This window comes from Thunnus thynnus, chromosome 22 (assembly GCF_963924715.1).
Source record: "Thunnus thynnus chromosome 22, fThuThy2.1, whole genome shotgun sequence".
Taxonomy (NCBI): domain Eukaryota; kingdom Metazoa; phylum Chordata; class Actinopteri; order Scombriformes; family Scombridae; genus Thunnus; species Thunnus thynnus.
This window is the reverse complement of record NC_089538.1, coordinates 7,732,988-7,755,507: the sequence shown is the minus strand read 5'-3', so window position 1 is coordinate 7,755,507 and position 22,520 is coordinate 7,732,988. Positions and strand designations below refer to the sequence as shown.

General features: G+C 40.0%; 1 protein-coding gene across 7 annotated transcripts in view; it reads left to right on the top strand.

Annotated features, from left to right (window-relative positions):
- The window catches only part of tdrd7b (tudor domain containing 7 b), a 25,828-nt gene extending 3,308 nt beyond the window's left edge, over window positions 1-22,520 (top strand). For 3 of the 7 annotated variants that reach the window (XM_067580504.1, XM_067580506.1, XM_067580505.1), the window contains 20 exons: window positions 656-829; window positions 2,433-2,639; window positions 3,978-4,122; window positions 8,736-8,943; window positions 11,644-11,726; window positions 12,981-13,189; window positions 13,763-14,131; window positions 14,302-14,609; window positions 14,694-14,886; window positions 15,101-15,212; window positions 15,371-15,573; window positions 15,655-15,789; window positions 17,318-17,401; window positions 17,818-17,952; window positions 18,109-18,219; window positions 18,428-18,576; window positions 18,728-18,960; window positions 19,070-19,253; window positions 19,456-19,616; window positions 20,442-22,520. In XM_067580504.1, the coding sequence (XP_067436605.1) occupies window positions 2,433-2,639; window positions 3,978-4,122; window positions 8,736-8,943; window positions 11,644-11,726; window positions 12,981-13,189; window positions 13,763-14,131; window positions 14,302-14,609; window positions 14,694-14,886; window positions 15,101-15,212; window positions 15,371-15,573; window positions 15,655-15,789; window positions 17,318-17,401; window positions 17,818-17,952; window positions 18,109-18,219; window positions 18,428-18,576; window positions 18,728-18,960; window positions 19,070-19,253; window positions 19,456-19,616; window positions 20,442-20,662 (3,450 nt within the window). In that variant the 5' untranslated portion in view covers window positions 656-829 and the 3' untranslated portion in view covers window positions 20,663-22,520. Of the gene's footprint in view, window positions 1-655; window positions 830-1,137; window positions 1,449-1,659; window positions 1,787-2,432; window positions 2,640-3,977; window positions 4,123-5,765; window positions 5,770-8,735; window positions 8,944-11,643; window positions 11,727-12,980; window positions 13,190-13,762; window positions 14,132-14,301; window positions 14,610-14,693; window positions 14,887-15,100; window positions 15,213-15,370; window positions 15,574-15,654; window positions 15,790-17,317; window positions 17,402-17,817; window positions 17,953-18,108; window positions 18,220-18,427; window positions 18,577-18,727; window positions 18,961-19,069; window positions 19,254-19,455; window positions 19,617-20,441 lie in introns of those variants that run through there. The other 4 variants (XM_067580507.1, XM_067580502.1, XM_067580503.1 and 1 more) reach the window with 4 other exon arrangements.

Sequence of the window (22,520 nt, the reverse complement as noted above, 5' to 3'; positions counted from 1 at the left end):
ATGAGAAGTTAATAAACATAACCTATTTTATTAGGAATATTAATAATGAGATCTTTATATTAGTGTGGATTTGCTGCTTTGTCTGTTTAATGTCATTATAAATTCTTTTTTTTTTTTTAGTTTTGATTATTGGTTGGGCAAAAGAAATAGTATCAAGATGCCACCACTTTGAACATTTTTCACTGTTTTCTGACTATTTATAGACTAGATGATTAATCGATTAATAAAAATATTCTAGAGATCAATTGATACTGGGAATATCAATGAATGCATAATTTTTATAGGAGGTATATAGGATTGTTCTGGAAGTACAGGTTTTGTCTTTTATCAGAGGACAAAACTAAGTGGGTCTTAACTAAAAGCTGAATAACACAGGTCCAGTAAACAGCTTTTTTGAAACAAGTATACAACAAGTTTACATCACCTTGTGTATAAAACTTGAGTCTACAATCACAAATATATAGAAAACTTGGTCAAAAGACTGAGAAAATTAATCAAATAGAACTGAGAACAGAAATTCCTTTCATATCCAGTGTATCTAAACAATCAGGAAAATAATGTAAAGTGAGGTTAGAAATGATCAGCAATAAATCGTGACAATTCATGTGTCCTCTGTCTTGTGCTGCGGCCCCTGGATGCATTGACGTGTAATTAGCCAGAGGCCCACGCACAGCCGACCAATCAGGCGGCGGAGGAGAGGCTGTGCTGGACCGGCTGGCAGACACACCGGGCGGGGACAGAGCTCCGGCCGCAGCTCAGCCCTGTGGCGCTGACAGCACTGACTGGACCAGACCTGTCAAACCTCACCACCCCGTCTGTTTAAAGCAAGGTAGAATCTTTTTTATTATGTATATGCATATTTTGTTTTGATTTATAGTAACTTTTACAACTCTCAGCCCTTTTAAAGTTTTGCCGGCTATTAATTTTGTCGCTTTCTATACTCCCGGCTCGAGAGCTTTCAAGCTAGCTAGGATACAAAAGTTGTCTTCCGGTTGTGACTTTCAAAGTTAAATCTTGTGTAAAGACAAGCTTAGTACAAACTCTTCTCTGAATCGCTGTCGTTTTATTGTGAAGGCTAGATTTATTTGCTTCCGGCATTTTTATCGCGTTTCCTGGTTACCTTGACGACTCGCTGTCCCGGAGGTGGCAGGAGGATTTAACTCGATATTGCGCGCTGTTTACCGGCTTCTTTACAGTCTGCGGCTCTAACTGAGTTTATCGGGAGCTTCTAAAAGCAGTTTTTGCTCATACATATGAACAAGACTGGAACACATCATCCAAACAGTTTGGTCCCGATGGAGGGTGTGGAGTCGAAGTGTGACACGTTACGTCATTCATAGTTTCACTGTCCCGTCTGTTGTCTGCGCTGCAAAAAGTAGCCATATATCAACAAGTGGCCTGAACTCCTCTAATACCGAAACCTAAATATTTGTCTTGCAGCCATCAGGGTAAATCTGTCGTTCATTTCATTTGTTTTCTATGGAGCTTTTTTTTTTAAAACTTTCTCCTTCATACCACGACCATATATATCTTCTTTAATAGCCTACATGTATTTAAATTCTTTAATTCAAGGCTTTGTAGACCGAAAGGAGCTAAAACTGGATAGCAAACAAGTGTCTCTTTCCAAACATGATATTAACACTTAATGCAAAATTGATGATGGACTTTCCTGCAGTGCGTGCAGAGTTGGATCTGGGTTTTGAGGGTGTGTCTCCAAGTCCACTAGAATTGATATTTATCGATATAGCCGTGTGATATCACCTTTTCATGGACATATATGGCTCAGGTTTGTATACTTAAACGTAACATTGTAAATTCCTCTGCGGGGCGGTTTGGCTTCAGCCAAGCTGAAAACTGAAAGTGTTTGTCTGCAGGGGGAAGGAATGTGCTGGCTGTACAACGAGGGAAATCAGTAACATCTTGAACTTAAAGCACTTAAGTGTCTGTCCTAGACTTGAAAGATGTGTAAGGGGTACAAAATACTTCGTGTCCTGAAAAATAAACAAGGAAAAATTTCAAATGGAGTTATATTATTGTATCTGGGACACATTATAGCAAAGTAACTATACATAAAAACATATTTCCCCCCTTTAAAAATTCTAAATTTCTCATTGTTGTTGCAACCTGTTACAAAATTTAGACTGAAGTGGAAATGGAAATCTGATCAGCAATTAATACAAACTTGCCCAACCAGTCCGACACTGGCACTAAAGGTGAACTCAGGTTAAGTGTAACCTAATGGGTTTGATCATAATCATCATCACATTTTCAAGAAAAAACAAAATGCTTTTATCAAAATGAGTTTGACATGAAGTGCAATTGGTTGGTTCCACTGGATAGTCTTCATCTCCACCAACTAATCTATCTCTGCATCAGTTTTTATTTTGTTTATTTGCTTGCTTATCTATAGAAATGCTTTTTTTTTTTTTTAGATGGCTGACGTTGAATTGGTGAAGAAAATGCTTCGGGCTGTCCTCCAGGCCAACAAGGGTGGAGTGTCACTGTCCCGTCTGCAGTCAGAGTACAAGGAGCTGACCGGGGAACAGATACCACATAAACAGATGGGACACAACCACCTTGATGCACTGCTAACCAGCATGCCCTCTGTAGTCCGCATGGAGCGCAACCGCTCTGGAGAGGTGTGTGTATGGCTGGTGCAGGATGGTTGAGGGATGGATTATGTGTACACTTATTCAGCCATGATTACATAATACTTTTCCTTTTTCTCCTTCTCAAATGCAAAGCCTTGTGTGAGCATTGATGATAACAGAGCTCGGTAGGAGCAAGGAGCATCACATCATTATACATGCTATGCAGCAAAATGTTTTACAACAAAGTGCAAGCATCTGATGTGTGTTAACTAACTAACCTGAAGTAAGTAAATCGGGATAAAATTAAGTAAATAAATGCTTTGCTTTCTCAAAGAAGAAGAAACTGAAGAAAGAGCTAAAAAAGTAAAAATGTCCATTAAACAGTGATACTCACTGGCATGTTGACATGATTGTTGGAAGCTGAGAATTTAAAAAAAAACTAATGAAAAAACTGGACTAGTGCTTCAGAAAAAAACAAAGAAACTTTTAATTAATTTTTTAAATAATTAAATTCAGGATCTGATGACAGCGGGTTTATCAGTAGGTTGCTACAGTAAGATACTAGAACCAGATTTTTTTTTACTATAATTTATAATATATTATAATAATAATATTGTCTCTATTGAGTGCTGGTGTTATGTGGCTAAATTCAAATAGGCTTGCATTGGAGAACCCCGCAATACAATGTAGCCATAATACTATTTGCATAGTTTGGATACCTGTCACAACCAAAACTTGTAAAACAAGTTCATACATGTGAAACACACAAAGGTAATTAACTGATTATAACTATAATGATCAGAACCACAATGGAAATAAGTCTTGGACTTAATTGTGTTGTCCTAAACATAGTTGTGTGTAAGTTAAAGATGCCCTGTGGAGTTTTCTTGTAAACAAAGTTTCTGTTTACATTCAGTGCTTCTCACCAAAACACACTGCATGTATCTTCAAGATTTAACAAATTTTTTGAAGGTACATTAAAAACATCGTAAAACATATGTCAAGCCAAATTTTTCAATATTGAAACCTGCATTTTTATGTTAATGTTTACTTGCTAACTCTCTGCTTCTTCATTGCCTTTTGTTGGCGCATTGCTGTATTTCTTGGCACATTACCACTACCTATTGATGAGAGGAATAATGTGACTCCATTGGCTACGTGTGCATGCATGTGCGTGCTTGTGCTCATGCTCAATACACACAAAACAGGGACCCACTCGTAGAGCATTGCTCCATAGCACTGCTAGTGGTCAAAAACTCCATAGGGTACCTTTAATGTTCTCCCTCCCATGATGTCAAATAAACTAAATTAAAAATAAGTCAAAAGTATTAATCTTTTATTGCTAATGGGGTTGCTCTTATTGACATCAGTCTGTCTACTCTCCAGATGGTGTATTTTGCCTCAGGGTCCAATGAGACGGCCCATGTAGCCAAAGTGGTGGCTCGCCAGCGCAGCTCCAAGAAGACAGGACGACCCCACCTGGTCAACACGCAGATGAGGGTCAAACCAGCCGCCCCACTCGTCCTCAATGGTAAGATTTGATTGGGACAATAATAACTTGGGACATTTAGCAAGCACAAGCTAAATACGCAGAAATTTTTTTCATGTTAGCATTAAGATAGTTGTTAATTAATATGTTTTCACCACACTCCACAACTATTTTGGTTACAGGGAGGCTTGTTTTGGCTACACGAATAGCTTCCAAGGAATATCAAGTTATGGAGGGTTAGAAAATTTACATGTGACCTTTGTGCCTGTGGGATTTAACAGTTTCTGCAAAACAAGCAGAGAGCTAATACATTAAGTAATTTAGGTGAAAAAATGGCAAGGTGATGGTGTGACGGTATTCAGTAGGAGACTTTAATCCAATTTCACAAGCTGCACATACCACCTGTAATTTTATAGACTCTCCCTTTTATCAAACTCTAATGGAGAACACACAATTAGCTCTATTTTAGCTCACATTTAGCTTTATCAAATTACACAGATGTTTCTGGCTGACATTAACACAGTCACAAGGTAGCTTCAAATCAGTGAGGTATTGGATCAAATGTGATTACAGTTACTGTTTAAATATAAGTATTATACAGACAAATCTACTAAAGCTAATTTAAAATATCAAAATCCTTAAAAGCTAGAGTTGCACTTTTAATTCTTAAAAAACCTCAGCAGGCAGTTTCCTCTGTTAGAAGTGAAAATAAACATGTACATTGAAAAGACAGAATCATGAACAGTCTGGCAGCTCGGTTTTTAGCACAGTAGCTGCACAGCCAGACAGACTGGTGTTGGCTTTCATGTTTGTGTTGAACCATTGGATATATCCAAGCACTGGAACAGTACAATACATGTTTGTAAAGGGCCTGTGTCATTTAAATGTGAATGAAGGAATACTTGGCACAAACCTTTGCACAAACATGTTTTTGGTTGAATAACAACATTACCTAAGTGCTGCTGATATGAGTATAGAGATAGGATTATTTTTAATGAAATAATGTTCAAATAGGTGCATCTAAGATCACACATTAGGACATTATCTTAAGAACTAATATTTCAGAAAGATTAATAAATGCATTATAAGGCTTGGCTCTTTGGTGGTGTCAAATCTTTTTTTTTTCTTCATTATGATGATCTAATTGCATGGTAAAACATAGTGACAAACAAATACTTGTCTGTCCTGTCACTGTTAAATTGTCTGTCTCATCATCATTTCATATTTTCCTTTTAGAATTTATAAGTAGGCACATTTTGCCAACCAGTTTGTGCCAGTTAGAAAGCTACTGTAGCTGTCTAGAAAAACAGAAAAAGTGAGAGAACATAAGAGCTTGGTACAGTTTGTAGGATTTTTGAAGTACTGAGATCATGAGTCAGATGCCTTCCTCCCCCAGACACCAAAATGTCTGATTTTTTTTAAAATGACTTAGATGATGTAAAACTGAGTTAACTGTTCAGTCATGCTTTTTGGATATTTTACACACTTCTTCAAACTGCCAGGAACACATTTCTGGTGGAGAAATAATGATTTTTTTTATGTTCTGACCTAAAAGTAGTCAAATTTAGATACATTGAGTTGGTCTAAAAATATTCACCAAGTGCTTTTAATTGTAGAATGTAAACTCCCCACAGGTTGTTGAAAAAATGAAATGAAATGAAAAAAAACCCAACATCAGTGTCCTCAATGGTATTAACAGCCCTGCTGATAAAATGGGACTAATAACCTATCTTGCTGATTATTTCCTTGGAAATTACTGTAACAATATGCTAACTAACACATTTTTACTTAACACAATATGAGACTGATTGAATTAATCACATCTTGTAAACTATGGCCTTCCTTCCCCCACAGCTTTTCCTGGCCTCTTTAACAACCTTAGCACAACTTCAATTTTCCAAACCTTTTCCAGCCTTCTCTTGAGACTGATGCCACAGTGCAGCAGTACTGCAGCAGTACTATGTAGTACTATGACAGTGCAACAATAGAGAGTTGCTGTCTTTGATGTATCCCGAGAGTTTGTGGATGAACGAGTGGCCTGTTTTAACTGTTGCTCCGTGGAGACCTGCAGTTCCTGCACCACGAATATCACACACTCACACATAAGCAGATGGGCAGATACACAGTGTTCAGGACTGTGCAGGTGTGCCAGGTTTATATGCATACAAAGGTTTCAGTTCAATCACTTCAAACAAACACACACATATACGAAACACATACTATACTTTCACACACAATCTTTCTTCATCTTTTTCTGACCTTAGTAACTGTCTAAACACACACACCCATAATAACAACAACATATGCATTCACACAAACATTTTCCACACATGCACACACGCACTTTCTTTTCTTTGACCTATTTGCAGCGCATTCACCTCCGCTAGAGTGTGTGATGTGATGTTGCAGAATATTCTCAGAGAGTCAGAGGAGGAAGTGGGAGGTGGTAGTGCAAGGAGTTGAGAGGAGGAGGAGAGGAGAGAGGGTCGGAGGAAAAGAAAGGCAGAGAGATGGTGATATGTGAAAGAGAGAGGGGGTGGACAGATGACAGGGAAGGAGGGAGTCAGAAAGAGAGAACGAGGGAGAGTGGGGTGGGCTGTTGAGATTTGAGGCTAATGCAGCCTATAGCAGCTGAGACTCAGCTGCAAGCGAGGAGCAGCTGATTCACAAATCAGCCTCTCCATCTCTATCTCTCCCTCTCTCTCTCTCTCTCTCCCCATCTCATTTTCTCCTTCACCACCTGGGATTTTGATATTCAGGCAGAGACAGAACACAGACTGTGTGTCCATGCCGGTGAGGTGACGCGGCGTCTGCTCTGAGCATGTGTGTATGTGTGTGTGTGCTTGTTCTCGCCTATATTTGCATGTGGATGTAAGCTAGTGCCTGCCTGCATGTGTGACTCTGTTCGTTCAAACGTGTGTGTGTGTGTGTGTGTGAGTGTGGAAAATGTATTGATTAATTAAGTAACTGGCTGATGTATTAATTGATTGAATACCAGTAGCTGATACAATATAAGTACCATATCCAAACTGAAGAGATGGAACAAGGGAGAAATTAATGAGATTTAGAAAAAGAAAATCTCTTATTGAAAATCTTATTGACCAGCTTTTAAGAGGCAGACTGATGAAGCAGCTTGTTGTTGTTTTGTTACTGGAAACATTCAATGAGATTTTTCCAGAAGAGAAAGGATGAAAAAAACAGGAGTGTTAGGGAGAAAATACTAGATCTCACAGAGGAAAAGGAGTGAAGAGAAAAGAGGAGACAGTAGGAGGAGGAAGTGAAAATGAAGAGAGAATGTGGGAGTGGAAATGACTAAGGGTTATGCATGACAAGGTATAATGGTGATGTCATTTAGGGGAAATGTGATGTCATGCTGGCCATGCTGAGTATGTGTGTGTGGATGATGTAACATCAAAATGACGAGGGGATCGACTGGTAAGTGCTGTATTAGGACATTAAGACTCTGATTTCTATTCTTTTTATTGTTCGTACAGTAACTACAGTAACTAGGCTTTGTAAACATATTAGAATAATCTGGCTGCACTATATGTAGAGTTTTGAACAAAAAAACTTTGTCTAGGGTAAGTACATAGCATTTGCAGTTTGGTAGTCGTGCAGTAGTATGCTCTTTTCCAGCAGTGCCCTACTTTATATTCACATAGATACTTTGATTCACCCAATTTGTTCCTGTTGCAAACACAGCCTCCTGAATTGTGTTGTTATAGGGAACATACCATTTGATATCAGCAATCACTGCAACAGAAGATAAAGTTAGGCCTATTTAGAAAGATGTTAAAAAATTGACAAGTCTTTAAAGGACTAGTTTGACATTTTGTGAAGTACATGTATTCACTTTCTTGCCGGGAGTTAGATTTGAAGATCGATACCACTCTCCTGTCTGTGCATTAGCTATGGAGCTGGAGCTGGAAGTCAATTAGCTTAGCTTAGCATAAAGACTGGAAGTAGGGGGAAACAGCTAGCCTGGCTGTCTCCAAAGTTCAAAAATATGCCTACCAGCACTCCTAAAGCTCAGTAGTTATACCTCATTTGCTTAATCCGCACACAAACAGTAATGTAAAAACCACAAGTGTGGTTTTACAGGGAGTTATGTGCTATAGCTAACTATTTTTCTTTCAGTGCTAGTGTTCCCTCTCCTCCCTAACGTGCTAATCAGTGATCTTCACAGGTGTTGTTGGGTGTATTTTCTTACTATGGAGACATCCAGGCTAGCTTTTTCCCCCTGCTTCCAGTCTTTATGCTAAGCTAAGCTAATCAACTCCCTGCTCTAGCTGCAGTATTAATGCACAAACATGGGAGTGATGTAAGTTTCATCTAACTCTCTGCAAGAAATCGTATTTCCTTGACCTTGTCCAGCCATAGTTAGCATACGAAAAGGAGAAATGCAGCTCATTGTGATGTGATCTATAATTTGTGATGTTGTGTTGTTGCTGCTTGCTGGCTCGCTGAGGGAGCTATGAGGTTATTCATCGGGTTTACTGTGTCTGTAGATATTGAACGATCTATGACACTGTGCCCTCTTGTCAGACGCACTGCCCTGTCTCAGCATCAGGTTTAGCTGAGTCAGTGTGTGTGTGTGTGTCTATACTGTATGTCCATAGTTTTACTTCTCTTGTTTGCTTTTTCTTTCTCCACAGCCAAACCTCAAACCTCTCTGAGACAGCCAAACCACCGCGGGCGAGGTGGAGGTAGAGGAGGAGGTGGCGGCCGCGGGGCTGGACATGGAGACTTCAAACAGGCGAGGGACATGAGGGATGGCCAGTCGGAGGGCAAGACTGGGTCACATCCAAACAAGATGTCCAATCAGAACACATCCAACAGGAAAGGAAACCCACCTACAGAGAAGTGAGTGATGGAGATGGTTTAGAAATAGACAGGCATAAGCAGAGGGATACAGAGGAGCTTATGTAACTTTTCACTTCAAATGAGATAACAGTATGAATTTAGACCATTTTAATTGATCAATTTACAGTGTTTGGTGCAAGACAAAAAGAGCTGTCTTTTGTATGACAGACCAAAGACCAACTTTAGCTCACATCCCAATACTAAAGCTCAGTCTCTACATATTTGTGGGATTTTATAGCACAATTATAAGTACAAGTCACCAACCAGGTTTCCACACTTCTTAGGAAACCAAAGACCTAAATACTCAGAATAACTTAATTTCCTGTAGGCTCCCTGTCCAGTGCAACATGCTTTCAGAATACCTCCAACTGTCTAAGACAACTACAGAAGTCTAAAAATGATCTTTGGGGATAATTTTAAGATATTTTAGAGCAGTGAGTTACATTTTTGTGTCACTTGCTGGTGGTAACAGAGCAAGTCAAGATTTTTTCAAAAACATTCAAATAATTAAATAATAAGAATGACAGAAATAATGGATAAGTTCGTCCATCATATGTAGCTTTCTTTCTTTCTTTCTTTCTTTCTTTCTTTCTTTCTTTCTTACTCCCTCCCTCTCTTTCTCAGTGCTGTCTCTTTCTGTGCCCCCTCCTCTCCTCCCACCTGTGTGGTCTGAGCTGAATCAGAATAGGCTGCTGCTGAATGGGAGCCTGGTTGAACTCTGGATGGTTTCTGAGTGCAAACAGCCTCCCTGCTGCTGCTTATTCAGCACTGGGCTGATGATGTGTGCACTAGTTTATTCTGGTTCTCTCTCTGCCTGTCTCTGTCAGTATCTCTCTTCCCTTCACTCTCACACTTCTGCTTTCTAACTCTTTGTTTTTGCTTGTCAAATATATTTTTCGTTTTCTGAAAAACAATACCCATTCCAATACATTTTGGCTTCAGACTGCTACTGTCATCCACCACAACCTAGAATGAGTTAAAACCTGATTCATTGTTGTTAAAGAAGCCATCTCACATAGCTAGATATCCATCTATCTGCATTGCTCAAACAATGAATCAAGATTAATTCAGCTCATTGACTGGTTCTCCCACTTCCATCCATCCACGGCTCTGTTCGTCTGTCCACTGTGAAAACAACTGACATCAGTCCTCTGTCTGTGTCACCATGGGTGTCCTGTGGGCCGGTGGCCCTCCACAGCACAATGGGGCGGCAGGGTGGGAAGCCTGGTGTGTTGGCAGGGGACACGAGCCCAGAGCAGGGGGGATGTGAGCCCTTTCTAATCCCCGCTCTATTCTCCTGTAGATTAACGCGTCTAAACCGACACAGAGTGAATCAGCACATCTCTCTGGATCCCTCTAGATCTTTCATTGGACAGCATGCTCGCAGGCCTGTGTTATCACTCTGTGGGTGTGTGTGTGTGTGTGTGTGTGTGTGTGTGCCTGCAGGTGGACTATTGGATGCTTGTCAGTGCAAGTGGTAAAGTCACAAAACAACATTAATAAAATGTCAATAACAAAAACTTGTTCTAAAATAACAACACAGGTGAAAGGCAGGTAGTCTGTGTTTGGGTAGGATAGTATTGTAGTCCTTCAGGCAAATGCTGGCTCCGCCTGGTGAGATAAAGTATGAGGGTGGGGTTTTGTGACTGTAATCAAACAAAGCTGTTCACGTCCAAGTCAAAGGTTACTTTTTCAAAATCAAAAGAAGAGGTGTAGTCTTCAGTCTAACAGACTTCAGAAAACAGTTTTGCTACAGTCTAGTAGCTAGTAGCTGCTCTGGAGCTCCTGATTGCATCATTCCTTTGCAGATGGAGTTTGCCCGGTTGTCAATGAAATGTAGTTGTTCAAATTGCCACAAACTGAAGCCTAGTAAAGCAGTTATCTCTTAACAAAGTATTGAGTTTGTGTTCAGACCATAGGCTCATCACTAGTGATTGATCCTGATGCAATATGTTTCTATCTTTTTAGTTATATCTTCCCATATATACTATGCACCAGTAGTGAAGCCAGTATCCATTGTGGATTTTGAGAAGAACAAGAAGGGCATAGAAGAGCCGAAACAAGAGAAACAGTAAACATTTTAAACAAAGCAGCTACTGTATCATTGGGGCATGATAAGGATGGGAAGAATAAGTGATAACAGTACAAACATTTAACAGTGCTCATCTACAAGATACGACTAGTGAAATGAAAATCTGCTCATGTCATTTGTACAAAAAGGTGGATACTTCATACAATATATAGATATTTCCATGTGTCCTCAGGTTGTTGTTTTTTAGGTCAGAGTATTAGTACATAATCTGCAGTCACATACAGTGCAGTACCCTGTGTTTCTCATGACCCATGGTTCTAGACCAATGCAGTCTCAATTTGATTAATGAGTTGTGATACTGAGGACGATCCAAAAACAACTTATCTTGTACATAACTCAGACAGGCTGTTATCTCACCACACCATGTGATGTAATGAGTCCTTTTTGAGAATCTCTGGGTGCGCTCTGGCTCATACAGTAAGAGATTAAGGATCTGACATGCAACACCTCAGACTAAATTTAGTGATACTGCATAATAACCCTCAACTCAAAGATGTGAATATGTCACAGGTTTTGAAGGTCTTAAAGTCTGTCCTATTCAACATTTTCTTCTTTTCTTGAGCCCATAGAAAGTAATCTTCCTCTTTGGTCTGTTCTTTTGTGTCCAGGTCAGACAAGAGGATGACCCTCCCATCACGGTTTCAGAAGGAGGTACACGCTCACCTTTCCAGAAACTCCCAACAGACTAGTTGTAAGTAGGACAGGCTCCTTTTTATTACGCTAAAAATACATTTTGTGTAGCTTTTTGTCCTCTAAACCAATAGAAACTCTGGCAAGAATCAAATTACAACAGACAATTCAAATGGTGGCCAGGAGATTTAGATTTAAGACTAAACCAGAGAAAGTGCAGCTATCTAGTGTCTCGCTGTGCAGTCTTATCTATTAAGTATTATGTCCCTCTGTCTCTAAGTTTGGTGAAAATAACATAAACCCCATCTCAGTTGGTTCTCACCACTGAGTATCTCTGTAAACATGATGTTCCTGTAGACATGAAGTGTATTTTAAAAGGTTTCAAGTTAAATAAGCATTCAGGTGTTTGTGTGGTTGGCCTCCCTACTCTTTAACTTCTCTCCTACAAACCTTTACTTAAACTAAGGATATGTTTGTTGTCATGTAGCCTGATTTGAGAAGCACTCTGTTTGAGAAGCGCTCGGCCAGTGTTTTCCCCCGCCTGGGGAAAAACACTGGCCTCTAATAAACTGCATAGCTTTGAGGCACATATTTTTAAAGGGTATTTGAGGCCCCTACACACAGAGAAGACTGTTAAAGCTGCAATACTGGTTGAAAAGCCTGTACATCCTGTGTGTGAAGAAACATCCATGAGTGAGAAGGAAATTATATTCATATGATATCCATGTTGACAAAATGAGCAAGGCGTGTGCTGCAAAAGAGATTGGGTAATTTAGCAGAGATTGCTGCCATTTAGACTGCTATCTCGCAAAGCTTGTGTATTTATTTAAGACGAACTAAATTAGAAAAAGCTTTGGCACTTGTCAGTATTTATGTTTTTATGTGGTTCATTACCTGATGTCAGTAAAACTCAGTCAGCATGAATTCTCCACAGTCTGACAACTTTTGCGGTTAAAGTTTTATTAATGGAAAAGAAGCCTAAAGGTCTGTCTTTCTGTTTTTTCCTTCCCCTTTTTATATGCCTCATTTGAACCTTAATAGAAGTTCCAGTTCAGATTCAGGGGCAAAAAGAAGCAAAACTTAGGTTCTGAAAATGCATCATAACTATACCTCTACCTATTTTTCTTTTTGATTCACCCTCTAGAGACTTAAGTGCCTTTGTTTTGGGGAAAATCACGCTGTGTAATCCAGTAGTGTCAGGGGCAGGAAGATCAAAGCTGTGGAAGCAGTAATTGCCTGCGTGTGTGTGTGTATGTGTGTGTGTGTGTGTGTATATAACCTCTCTTTTCTCCTGCATTTTTCTGCACTCTTCCAGCACCCTCGAATCTAAATGAGAACATTGGTTCAGGGAAAGGAAAGCCCTACAACCCTCAGCAGGTCCAGGGTCGCATCAAGGAGATCCTGGGGAAGTACAGTAACGGCTTCTGGGTCTCCAAGCTGCCTCAGATCTACAGAGAGCTGTACAAGCAGGACCTGCCCACTGAGGCCATCAAAGACCTGGATACCTGGACACACATATGCACTGTAAATACTCCTTATGTCAATGTAGCTATTTGTTATGTTTTACTATTATAAGAAGCAATTTTGTTTTCAGATTATAATCACAAATAATTATTTTATATGCACATTTTTCTCTGGAAATCAAAATAATTAATTTTGAATATTCTTCCAGTCTTGTCCAATTTACTTTGCAAATGTTATATCATTGTATATTATCAACTGTATTGCACATGTTAAGCAGGTTACCTGCAATTATGTATATTAGCAATCTATGTTGTACAGAATACACACAGGGTGACGAAAGCAAAGGACCAAAGGACCAGTCAATAAATTAAGTCACACAACATGCACAGGTAGACAATATGCACAAAATCCTTAAAACAGGAACCACCAAAGAATATGAGACATGAGAAAATAATGCACAGTACAAGTATTCCAGGTATTGCATATAGCATCGATCATCAAGCAAGGGCTGCTAAAGGGAAAAATGAATTATTATTAACAAGACAATTCATCGACTAAATTGTGACATTTTCGTTTTTGAGGGGAAATATGTCACACTGCTGTATAATCACTCCTTTCCATTTATTCTTCTAGGTAGAGAAAACCTGCAGCAGCAACCCATCAGAGCTGCTTCTCTACCCTGCCAAGGAACCGACCACTGCATCCTCCCCTTCGCTAATCCTTAACCCCAATTCCACCGCTGCCCCTTCCCCGACTTCAAACACCCCTACAGACAAACCCTTGCAGTCCCCAGCCCAACAGAGACCCCCCAACACCCATCGGACACGTTCCAATTCTAACCCTCCTCAGTCTCCGCGATCGTCCTCCTCGTCCCCCAGCCCTCCATCCTCCCCTGCAACCCTCAGCCCCGACCTCAAGCTGAAACTAGAGGAGCTGCTGGTGAAGTACTCCAATGGCCTGTGGGCTCACGCGCTGCCCAAGCTGTTCCAAGACACATACAAAGTCAGTAACATTTTGAAACACTTTCATATATATGTTGATGTCACTATAAATATAATACAATTAAGAATAGAGTAGAACAAAGGTATTAAAAGGTTTACATAATGCTTAAGAAAATGCATGTTTAAATAGCCTTAAATGTAATTAGTTTTATATTTCTATTATTTCACAAGACCAAACTGCCCGGACATGTCCTGGAGAACCTTCACCTCCTCTCCGATTTCTGCACCATTGACTACCCGATGCCTGACAACCCCAAGAGAGCCATCCTGTACAGGAGTAGCAGCGCTGGAGGCGGAGGAGGAGAGGATGAGAACTGTAATAGGAGGAACTCTTCAGCCAGTGAGGAGGACATGAGAGTGAGGCAGGAGCTCGGGAGGAGGCTCAGTAACCAGGCGGTGCCTTCTTTGCAGATCCCCAAAGAAGAGTACCCCTCTATACTGGTGGTGGAAGCCACCAACACCAATGGAGTCATACTCAGGTAAAAGACAACTGTATGTTTAAATGAGCTGAGACTCAACAGTTCATAAATCTCTCACTCCCTGTTTCTCCTCCTCTCTTACAGATACATTGGTGAGGGTTACTCCCAGGCCCAGGAGTCTATGGAGGATGAAATGAGGGAGTTTTACGGCCTGGACAAAAGCAGTCCAACTCCTTTGGCCTCTCCATCCTCAGGCCAACTTGTTGCTGTCAGGGCTGAGGAGGAGGAGGAGATTCTGAGGGCACAAGTCTGCGAGGTCATGACTGACAAGGTCAAGGTGAGAGGTCAAAAACAGGAAATAACAGTGGACACTTATCATGGAAGGCCGTGCAAATGAGCCAGGATAAACAAATAGAAAGAAGATCAAATGTGACCTTTAAGAAAAAGAGTGATTTGTTTGATATACGGGGATGGTTAGAAGGTGAACTGTGAGATTTTGCAGTGAGAGAAAATATTAGTCACCCCTGTGGTCTTTGCTTTTGGCTCTGTAGGTATACTATGTGGATCATGGATTTGCAGAGGTGATCAGCAAAACCAAAGTGTTTGAGCTGCACGAGAAGTTTTTCAAACTGCCTTTCCAGGCGACCAAGTGTAAACTGGCAGGTGAGTCTGAATCTCATGGACATCAGGTCAATCCGAAAAAGTCAATGATCTTAAAAAGAAAAGGACATGAATTGAAAACAGAACACTTTCTTGCTTCATCCTTCCTGTCTCCTCCTCATGTTTCCCATGTGCTACGATTATTATGTGTGTGTGTTCAGGCCTGGAGCCGTTCTGCCAGGAACCTGCTGTTCTGAAGAAATTTGAGACAATGGCAAGTGGAAGAATCCTGTTGGCTGAAATCCTACAGAGAGGCCAGACCCCTCTTGTCGTACTGTACGACACGTCGCAGGATGATGATGTCAACATCAATGCTGCCTGCATGAAAGCCCTGCAGGACAAGACGCTCGCCAGTCCGTTACAGGTACATGAGCCAAATTTATATACATGTTTATGTGTGTGAGAGAATACAGAACACTACACTCCTATCAATGTTTCTCGTCAGGTGAACAGCGCTTATATGAACGTGACTGTCAGCAGCGTCTGCTCCGATGGGACCATCTACTGTCAGCTGCCCTCCAGAGGCCTTGCCAAGCTGAATGAGATACTGGAGAATATAGAGACGTACTTCCATTCACAGGTTAACACAATGCTTCATTTGAAGTCTCTGTGCCTTTTTGGATCTATAAAAACATTTATTATCATTTAATTGGTGATACTAAAGTGTGCAGTGAATGAATGTATGAAAACTAGTAGCTTTTTTACATTAAAAAAATCATAATATTAGTTATATCAGTATAATTGTGTAAACAAACAGGATCATAACTGGGAGGACTGACAGTCTTGTTATTTTTAATTCATATAGTGATACATAGCACACAATAGAGGACATCACATGTTGACAAACAGACATATTCTAGTAAAGGTAGTAATCTTTTCATATCTAAGAGGCATGGCTTATGTAGGAGGAGGGTTGGAGAGTCTATCTCCCTTACAGTGACATATGTAACAAATACCAAAGGTATCTTTAAATTATTGATTTTGTTATCAATGTGTCTAAAACTACTTGAGATTGAAAATTCATTCTCAGTAGTTCCATTTCCATGTTTTTGAACACTAACAGTACTTAATACCTTTATAAACCTTTATGAACATGTTATAGTCCTTCATAAAGCTGTATACATATTACATATGTGTACTTTTTCTTCAAGCATATGTCTTTACTTGATGAGTGTTAAAATGAATCATGCAGCCAAGAGTTTGGTGTGTGTACGTGTGAGTACGGAGTAGAGGAGGACTCACACATTTATCTCAAAAGCCTTTTGTGAATGCATTCATGCTGTGTTGCTTCTCTCAGGCGGAGTTGTGGACAGATTGAGATTAGGTTGATAATCTGGAGTTAAGACATTGCCAAGCCACTTAATCTGTTAGTAGCACAGTGCGGCTGATGCTTTTTCTAGATGTGCCACTGCTGTCCTTTAAAGCTCGTCATTACACTTTGTGTAAGTGTTTAAGTAAACACAGTTTTGAGTCTGGTAATGTGTTTTTTTTTACCAAGGCCAGACACTTTTTGCAAGCTTGCATTGCATTTTCTAAATTCAAAGACAGTGTGTTTGAAATATTTAGCGTTCTCAGGGGTAATAATATTTTCATACTGAAGTAGTTCCACAGCCTGAGAAAAATGGGGGAAGAAGAAGAAAAGCTCTGAGAATAGTTTTCACAGTTCATTATCCAGTTAAGAAAAAAATATATATTTTTCTTATCTGTTTGGGTAACGAGTAACGCCCTCTGTTGTATGTAACTTTGGTGTCATCAATCAACTGGTGTAACATGAATGTAGAAGATGGTAACAAGACTCTTAAATTAACCATTAATAATTGTAAGATAATGTTATCTTCATTTTCTTAAACATCAACAAGCCTTTCCTTTTGTGAGTAATCATAGATCTAAAGTCCTAATCTTTGATGTCATTACAGTGTACACCTTCAGCACACTGGGTGGGCCTGTGAATTATTTGTGTGAGCTTTTATAGTATCATTTTATCGCAGTCATAAAGCAGCAGTTACACATACACAGTAACCTCACTAATCCAAAGGAAGCACAGTCAAATTAAACGGTCATGACAGCTACGGTTTCTATGATGACACCTGAATGTGTTTCTGTTCCAGGTAACATCAGAGTTCCTGGTGTCCAGACCTTTCTGTGGGAAAGGATGTCTGGCTCGATACAAAGGCAAATGGTCCCGTGTTGAGGTAAGATGGCACTGTTCCCGGCAGCACAGCTTGACTGTGAATTATTAAACATATTCACATGTGATTGATGTTAACCTGTAACTGACACAAGGAATAAAATCACAATTACACGACAGACACAGGTGTAGTAACTTTTCAGAGCAGAGATCAAAATTAAAGAAAGTATATCACCATCCAAAATATTGTCTGTGTCGCTCATTGCTATTTCTCATATTTCTACAATACCAAGCCTACTAGATTTTGTGGCAAGATTTAAATTTTAAAGATTGCAACAGTGAAAGCAGAGAGATACATGAAACTATCATCAATCTAACAAAAATAATATCTACTCCGTAGAAAATAAAACTGTGTTGGATATTCTGTCCACTTTGAACCATTAAAAATACATGCTTACCTGTCTGTATTTCTATTTTTAGATCACCAACCTGCACGGCAGCAGAGTGTTAGACATCCTGTTCATCGATGTCGGTGTCCAGGCATCTGTAGAGGTGTTTGAGCTGAGAGAGATCCCACCGCCGTTCCTCCGTGACCTTATGGCCATCCCACCACAGGTTAGCATCATTGATGGACAGACAATGAAAGACAGTCAAGAGTAGCTAAATATTCAAAGACAATTTGTGCCATGTCATATTGTAGTTGTGTGTACTTCCTGGTTTCCTCATACTGCACATCATGTGAGAAAATGACATCCAACAACTTGTGTTTAGGCTGTGAAGTGCTGTCTGGCAGACCTGGCTGTCAGTGTTGGATCCTGGACTCCGGATACTGTCCAATGGCTTCGAGAGAAAGTGCTCAATACCACCGACTGTAGCATGAAGGTAATTGTCTGTCCGTCCATACAATCTTTAAAATACTCAAGTTATACCTTCGTTGTTCTTTATTCATCACTTTTTTATAGTAATTTCTTAACATCCCTCTTTTCATCTGTCTTTCTCCTTCTCTTCTACGCTTTGTTGCATCCTCATTATCTCTGTTATTCTTTCTTCATTTATACTCACCACACTCACCTTGTCATTCACCCCAAAGGTTGCCAAAGTGGATGAAAACAAGCGCTGCGTCTACGTCCACCTGTTCACTGACAAGAACTTCCACGACCCGGCCCGCAGCCTCAACCATCAGATGGCCCAGTCAGATCTGTTCAAACAGCAACCAGATGTCTTCCTGACTAGCCACAGGTTTCTGCTGCTTTTATATTCACCTGTATTCTCCCTTTGCTGTCTAGCCAATGTTGAATTAAACAGTCATAAATCCTCTTATAATATAAGTGTTCTCAATAGTAAAAAGAATATGTATCTATTCAATTTCTTCATTAATCACTTGAAACAGCCCTGTCAAGATCTCCACACTCACCAAAACCTCCAGCACCAGTGACTCCACCAATGGCAGTCCAACATCAACGACTGTTCCAGCCAAGCCTCATCTCAGAAGGGCTCTATCCGGACCCAGAGTAGGCGGAGGAGGCAACACGACCACCACCAGCCCACCAGAGACACCATCATCCCCCTCATCCCCTCTCCAGCTGCCACCACTACTAGAGCTGCCCCCAGCAGGTAATCATGGTAACTGAAATCTTAGTTTTTGAAAACAAGTTCAGTGCAGTTTTAGTCTAGTGTTTGGTTTTACTGTAGCCTAGAGAATCATATTTAAATCAAGTATTTTTCTTCTCAGGAAGCAACATAGATGTCTATGTATCAGTGGCGTGCCATCCAGGCCACTTTGTGCTGCAGCCCTGGAGAGATATGTACAAACTGGTGGTGCTGATGGGAGAGATGATTCTTTACTACAACAAGACTGATGAGAAACCACTAAACATAGAGAAGAATCAGATATATGCTGCTAAAGTGGAGAACAAGTGAGTTAAGCAGTGATTTAATTTCATAAAATTTTATGAAAACAGACAGCGCAAGTAAATATTTGATCAAAGTGAGTCAGTAAGTACGTGTTGTGCCTTCTGTCTTGTTTCTGACTGTAATGGATATTCACTGACATGCCAAATGGAAGCAGTTGTGCCCTGCCTAAATATATCCATTTTCTTCCTTCATCTCCTCTCTCAGCTGGCATCGTGTGCTAGTGAAAGGAGTTCTGACTAATGGGTTGGTGTCTGTGTATGAGTTGGACTACGGTAAACATGAATTGGTCAGCTGCACCCAGCTCAGACCTCTTATCAAGGAGTTCAGACAGCTGCCTTTCCAGGGAATCACTGCTCAGCTGGCTGGTGAGTAGAGCGGAGCATGTAGAGACTGATGGCTGTATTGATTTCATGCCGAAACTCTACGGTGTCTTTAGCTTCAATACCTGCCATTCTCTGTTTGTCTGTGCAAGACAGGGAAGGTCAGATAACTCATCGTTCCAAACATGACAAACATTATACTATGACAAGTCAAAATGTCTGCTGTGAAAAAGGCCTATTTCCTTGTTTATCATGGCTAAAATACAAAGCTCACTAATCACTAACTATGTTTTGATTAGTGTGGTTAGAGGTTATCAGAACAGTTGCAATAGTCCATTATCTCATCAGCAGGACAGACAAGGTTTTTAATTAGTAGAGCTTGATACATTAATTGATACCTAGACCAATCTGCCGTACAGCACAAGGTCATGAAGTAATCGATTAAAAGCAACTAATTGAAGGTTAAGGCAGTTTTAAGTTTAGATTTAGAGGACTCAACAGACTCAGATTGTCTGATGTCAGCAGGGAGATTATTCTATAAAAACAGAGCCTGACAAGTATGACGGGCCATGCCCATTTAGGATTTTAAGTCATTTTTAAGTCATCAGACGCACCTTAAAGTCTGATCTAACGAAAGGCTAGAATTGGGGTAACATAAAAAACCTCATTCAAGATTCAAATATACAACATTCTTATATCATCGGGTTCATACCAATTCTGGGTGAAAACATGTAGGGACAACATTTGATGATTTAGCATTACAAGTAGCAATTTTGGAATGTTTTGAGGTTTTTTTTTTTACATTAAATGTTAATATTATGTCATTAACATAAAAGAGAGCATCATCTTCATAACTGTCTCCACCCGCAGGAGTGAAGCCGAGGCAGTGGTCGGAGGAGGCTTCCATCGTTTTCAGAAACCACGTGGAGAAGAAACCACTTGTTGCCCAGCTGGAGGCCATACAGGAAGCCACTAACCCATGGGACAGGAAGTTGACGGTCTTCCTGGTCGACACTTCACAGGAAGAAAGGGACATCTGGGTGCATGACATCATGGCTGAGTTTGCTGATGAGCTGACCAATGAAATGTAGACAAAAGAAGGTTTTTCGACTAAGTCTTACTAGCCAAGCAGTTGTCCTGTTGCTCAAGACGCTGTGAGTTGTGGATAGACGAATTAGAAGACGCTTATCCATCTATCTACCTATCATTTAGGGGGACTGAAAGAAGGAAGGAATGAAAAAATGAAGGAAAAGTTAGAGAGGTCACAAGCAGAATGGAAATTGAGAGGCTTGATAGAAAATAGAGACAGGCATTGAAAGAAAGACTGTGAAGAAGTATAGGCATTGTAGCTACTTGCTTGTTGTGTTATGGGCTGTACACCGAAGGACGTTGTGATGTGATTTTGAGTGACTGCAGTGTGATCGTACACCCATGCATGATGTTGGTCCAACAATATACCAAACTTCTGATCTATCCATCATAGTTTCACAAGCTGTGGAAATGATACAATTTAATACGGGCTTTGATCAGAAGCAGCATCTTTAAGCACCATGAGTGCATCCAGTTTTATCATTTAGTGTGTCATCCAGCAGATGCCTGAATACCCTCAACCCTGCCAATGTGAGCAACATGCACAGCGCACAAAATGTTCAATTTAACTCAGCAAGGTCTCACATGCTTGGAAGACTCACATGCATTTGTTTACAAAAATCTGCTTTTTGGATGGTATTTCTGATTGTCATAAAGTTTACAAAAGCGAGAGCAAACATTCCCCAAAGTGGAGGAGAAATGGAGGAGTTGGTGAGCCATGGGAGACAGACATAAGAGGCCCTGTAGTAGTTTAGTCAATTTAAATGGAAATACACTTTTCATCTTTGCGTAAATGCTGGTAAGGCTTCCTTTATTTTACCCAGGCATGATTGCAGTGAACTCTTGTTATCTCAAATCCCGACTTCAACGTTAACCTTTTTGGTAATCGTTAGTGAGAAACAGGTTTTATTTTCGTAGTTTGACCTATTTTAGCACACTCATGCAGAAACTGTTCTGGTTACTGGCAAAGCTACATTAACAGAAGTTAACAGAGTTTGGTGAAGAGTGATATACTTGGTGTCAGCTATGATCTTTTAGTTTCTGAAGTTAACTGTGGTTAAATTCTTGGCTCTGCACGTACAGTTGAAGAGTCTGTGCTTAGCGTTTTCCATTTAATTGAAAGAAGTCTGACCAAAAGTGACAAAGTTATATTGTGACGCACTGTGAACAAGATAAATGTGAATTAAATCTCTTTTGTGCAGAAAAAAACACACACAGGCAGTTCCTCGGACAGAAAATGCTGAGTGTGCATGTGTTAAAGCCCGGTCCCTGACTCCTGTGATGGCGGTGCCTCACCCATCTCTTCTCCACCTATGAAACACTGATTCCAGTGTGACTTTATGCTTTTTAGGGAGTTTAGTATCTCTTCCTTATTATACCGTTTCCTGTCTGACAACAAGACTTTATTTCAGCAGATTACATGTGCTGCATGTTGCAGATCTTGCCCAATTGTGTGCACATATAGTGATGTTATAATAATAAGCAGATTAAGTTACCAGTAGTGTTAAGCTTGTAGATTTTTCAAATATGAGATAAGTTCTGCTTATGGTTAGTTCAAGTGCCACCATTAAATGTTGGCCTGATTTGGGATTTGTTTCTGAAACGTGACTTTTTTTTTTTTTCCTGACACACCTGCACCGTGTTTTTTGGATGTGCAAATGCTTCTCCAATTATGAAGCGTGCAGACATGACAAAGCTCAAAGCTGCATCGTTGTTAACAACTGACAATAATTTAATTTATATTTAACTTATCTTCCTTAGACGATGATAATTACATTACCATTTCCATTTTTGTTTAACAAAGATATGGATGTAATAAGAGAAATGTTTTTGGAATAAAGTTCATTTGAGAGGTTTAAA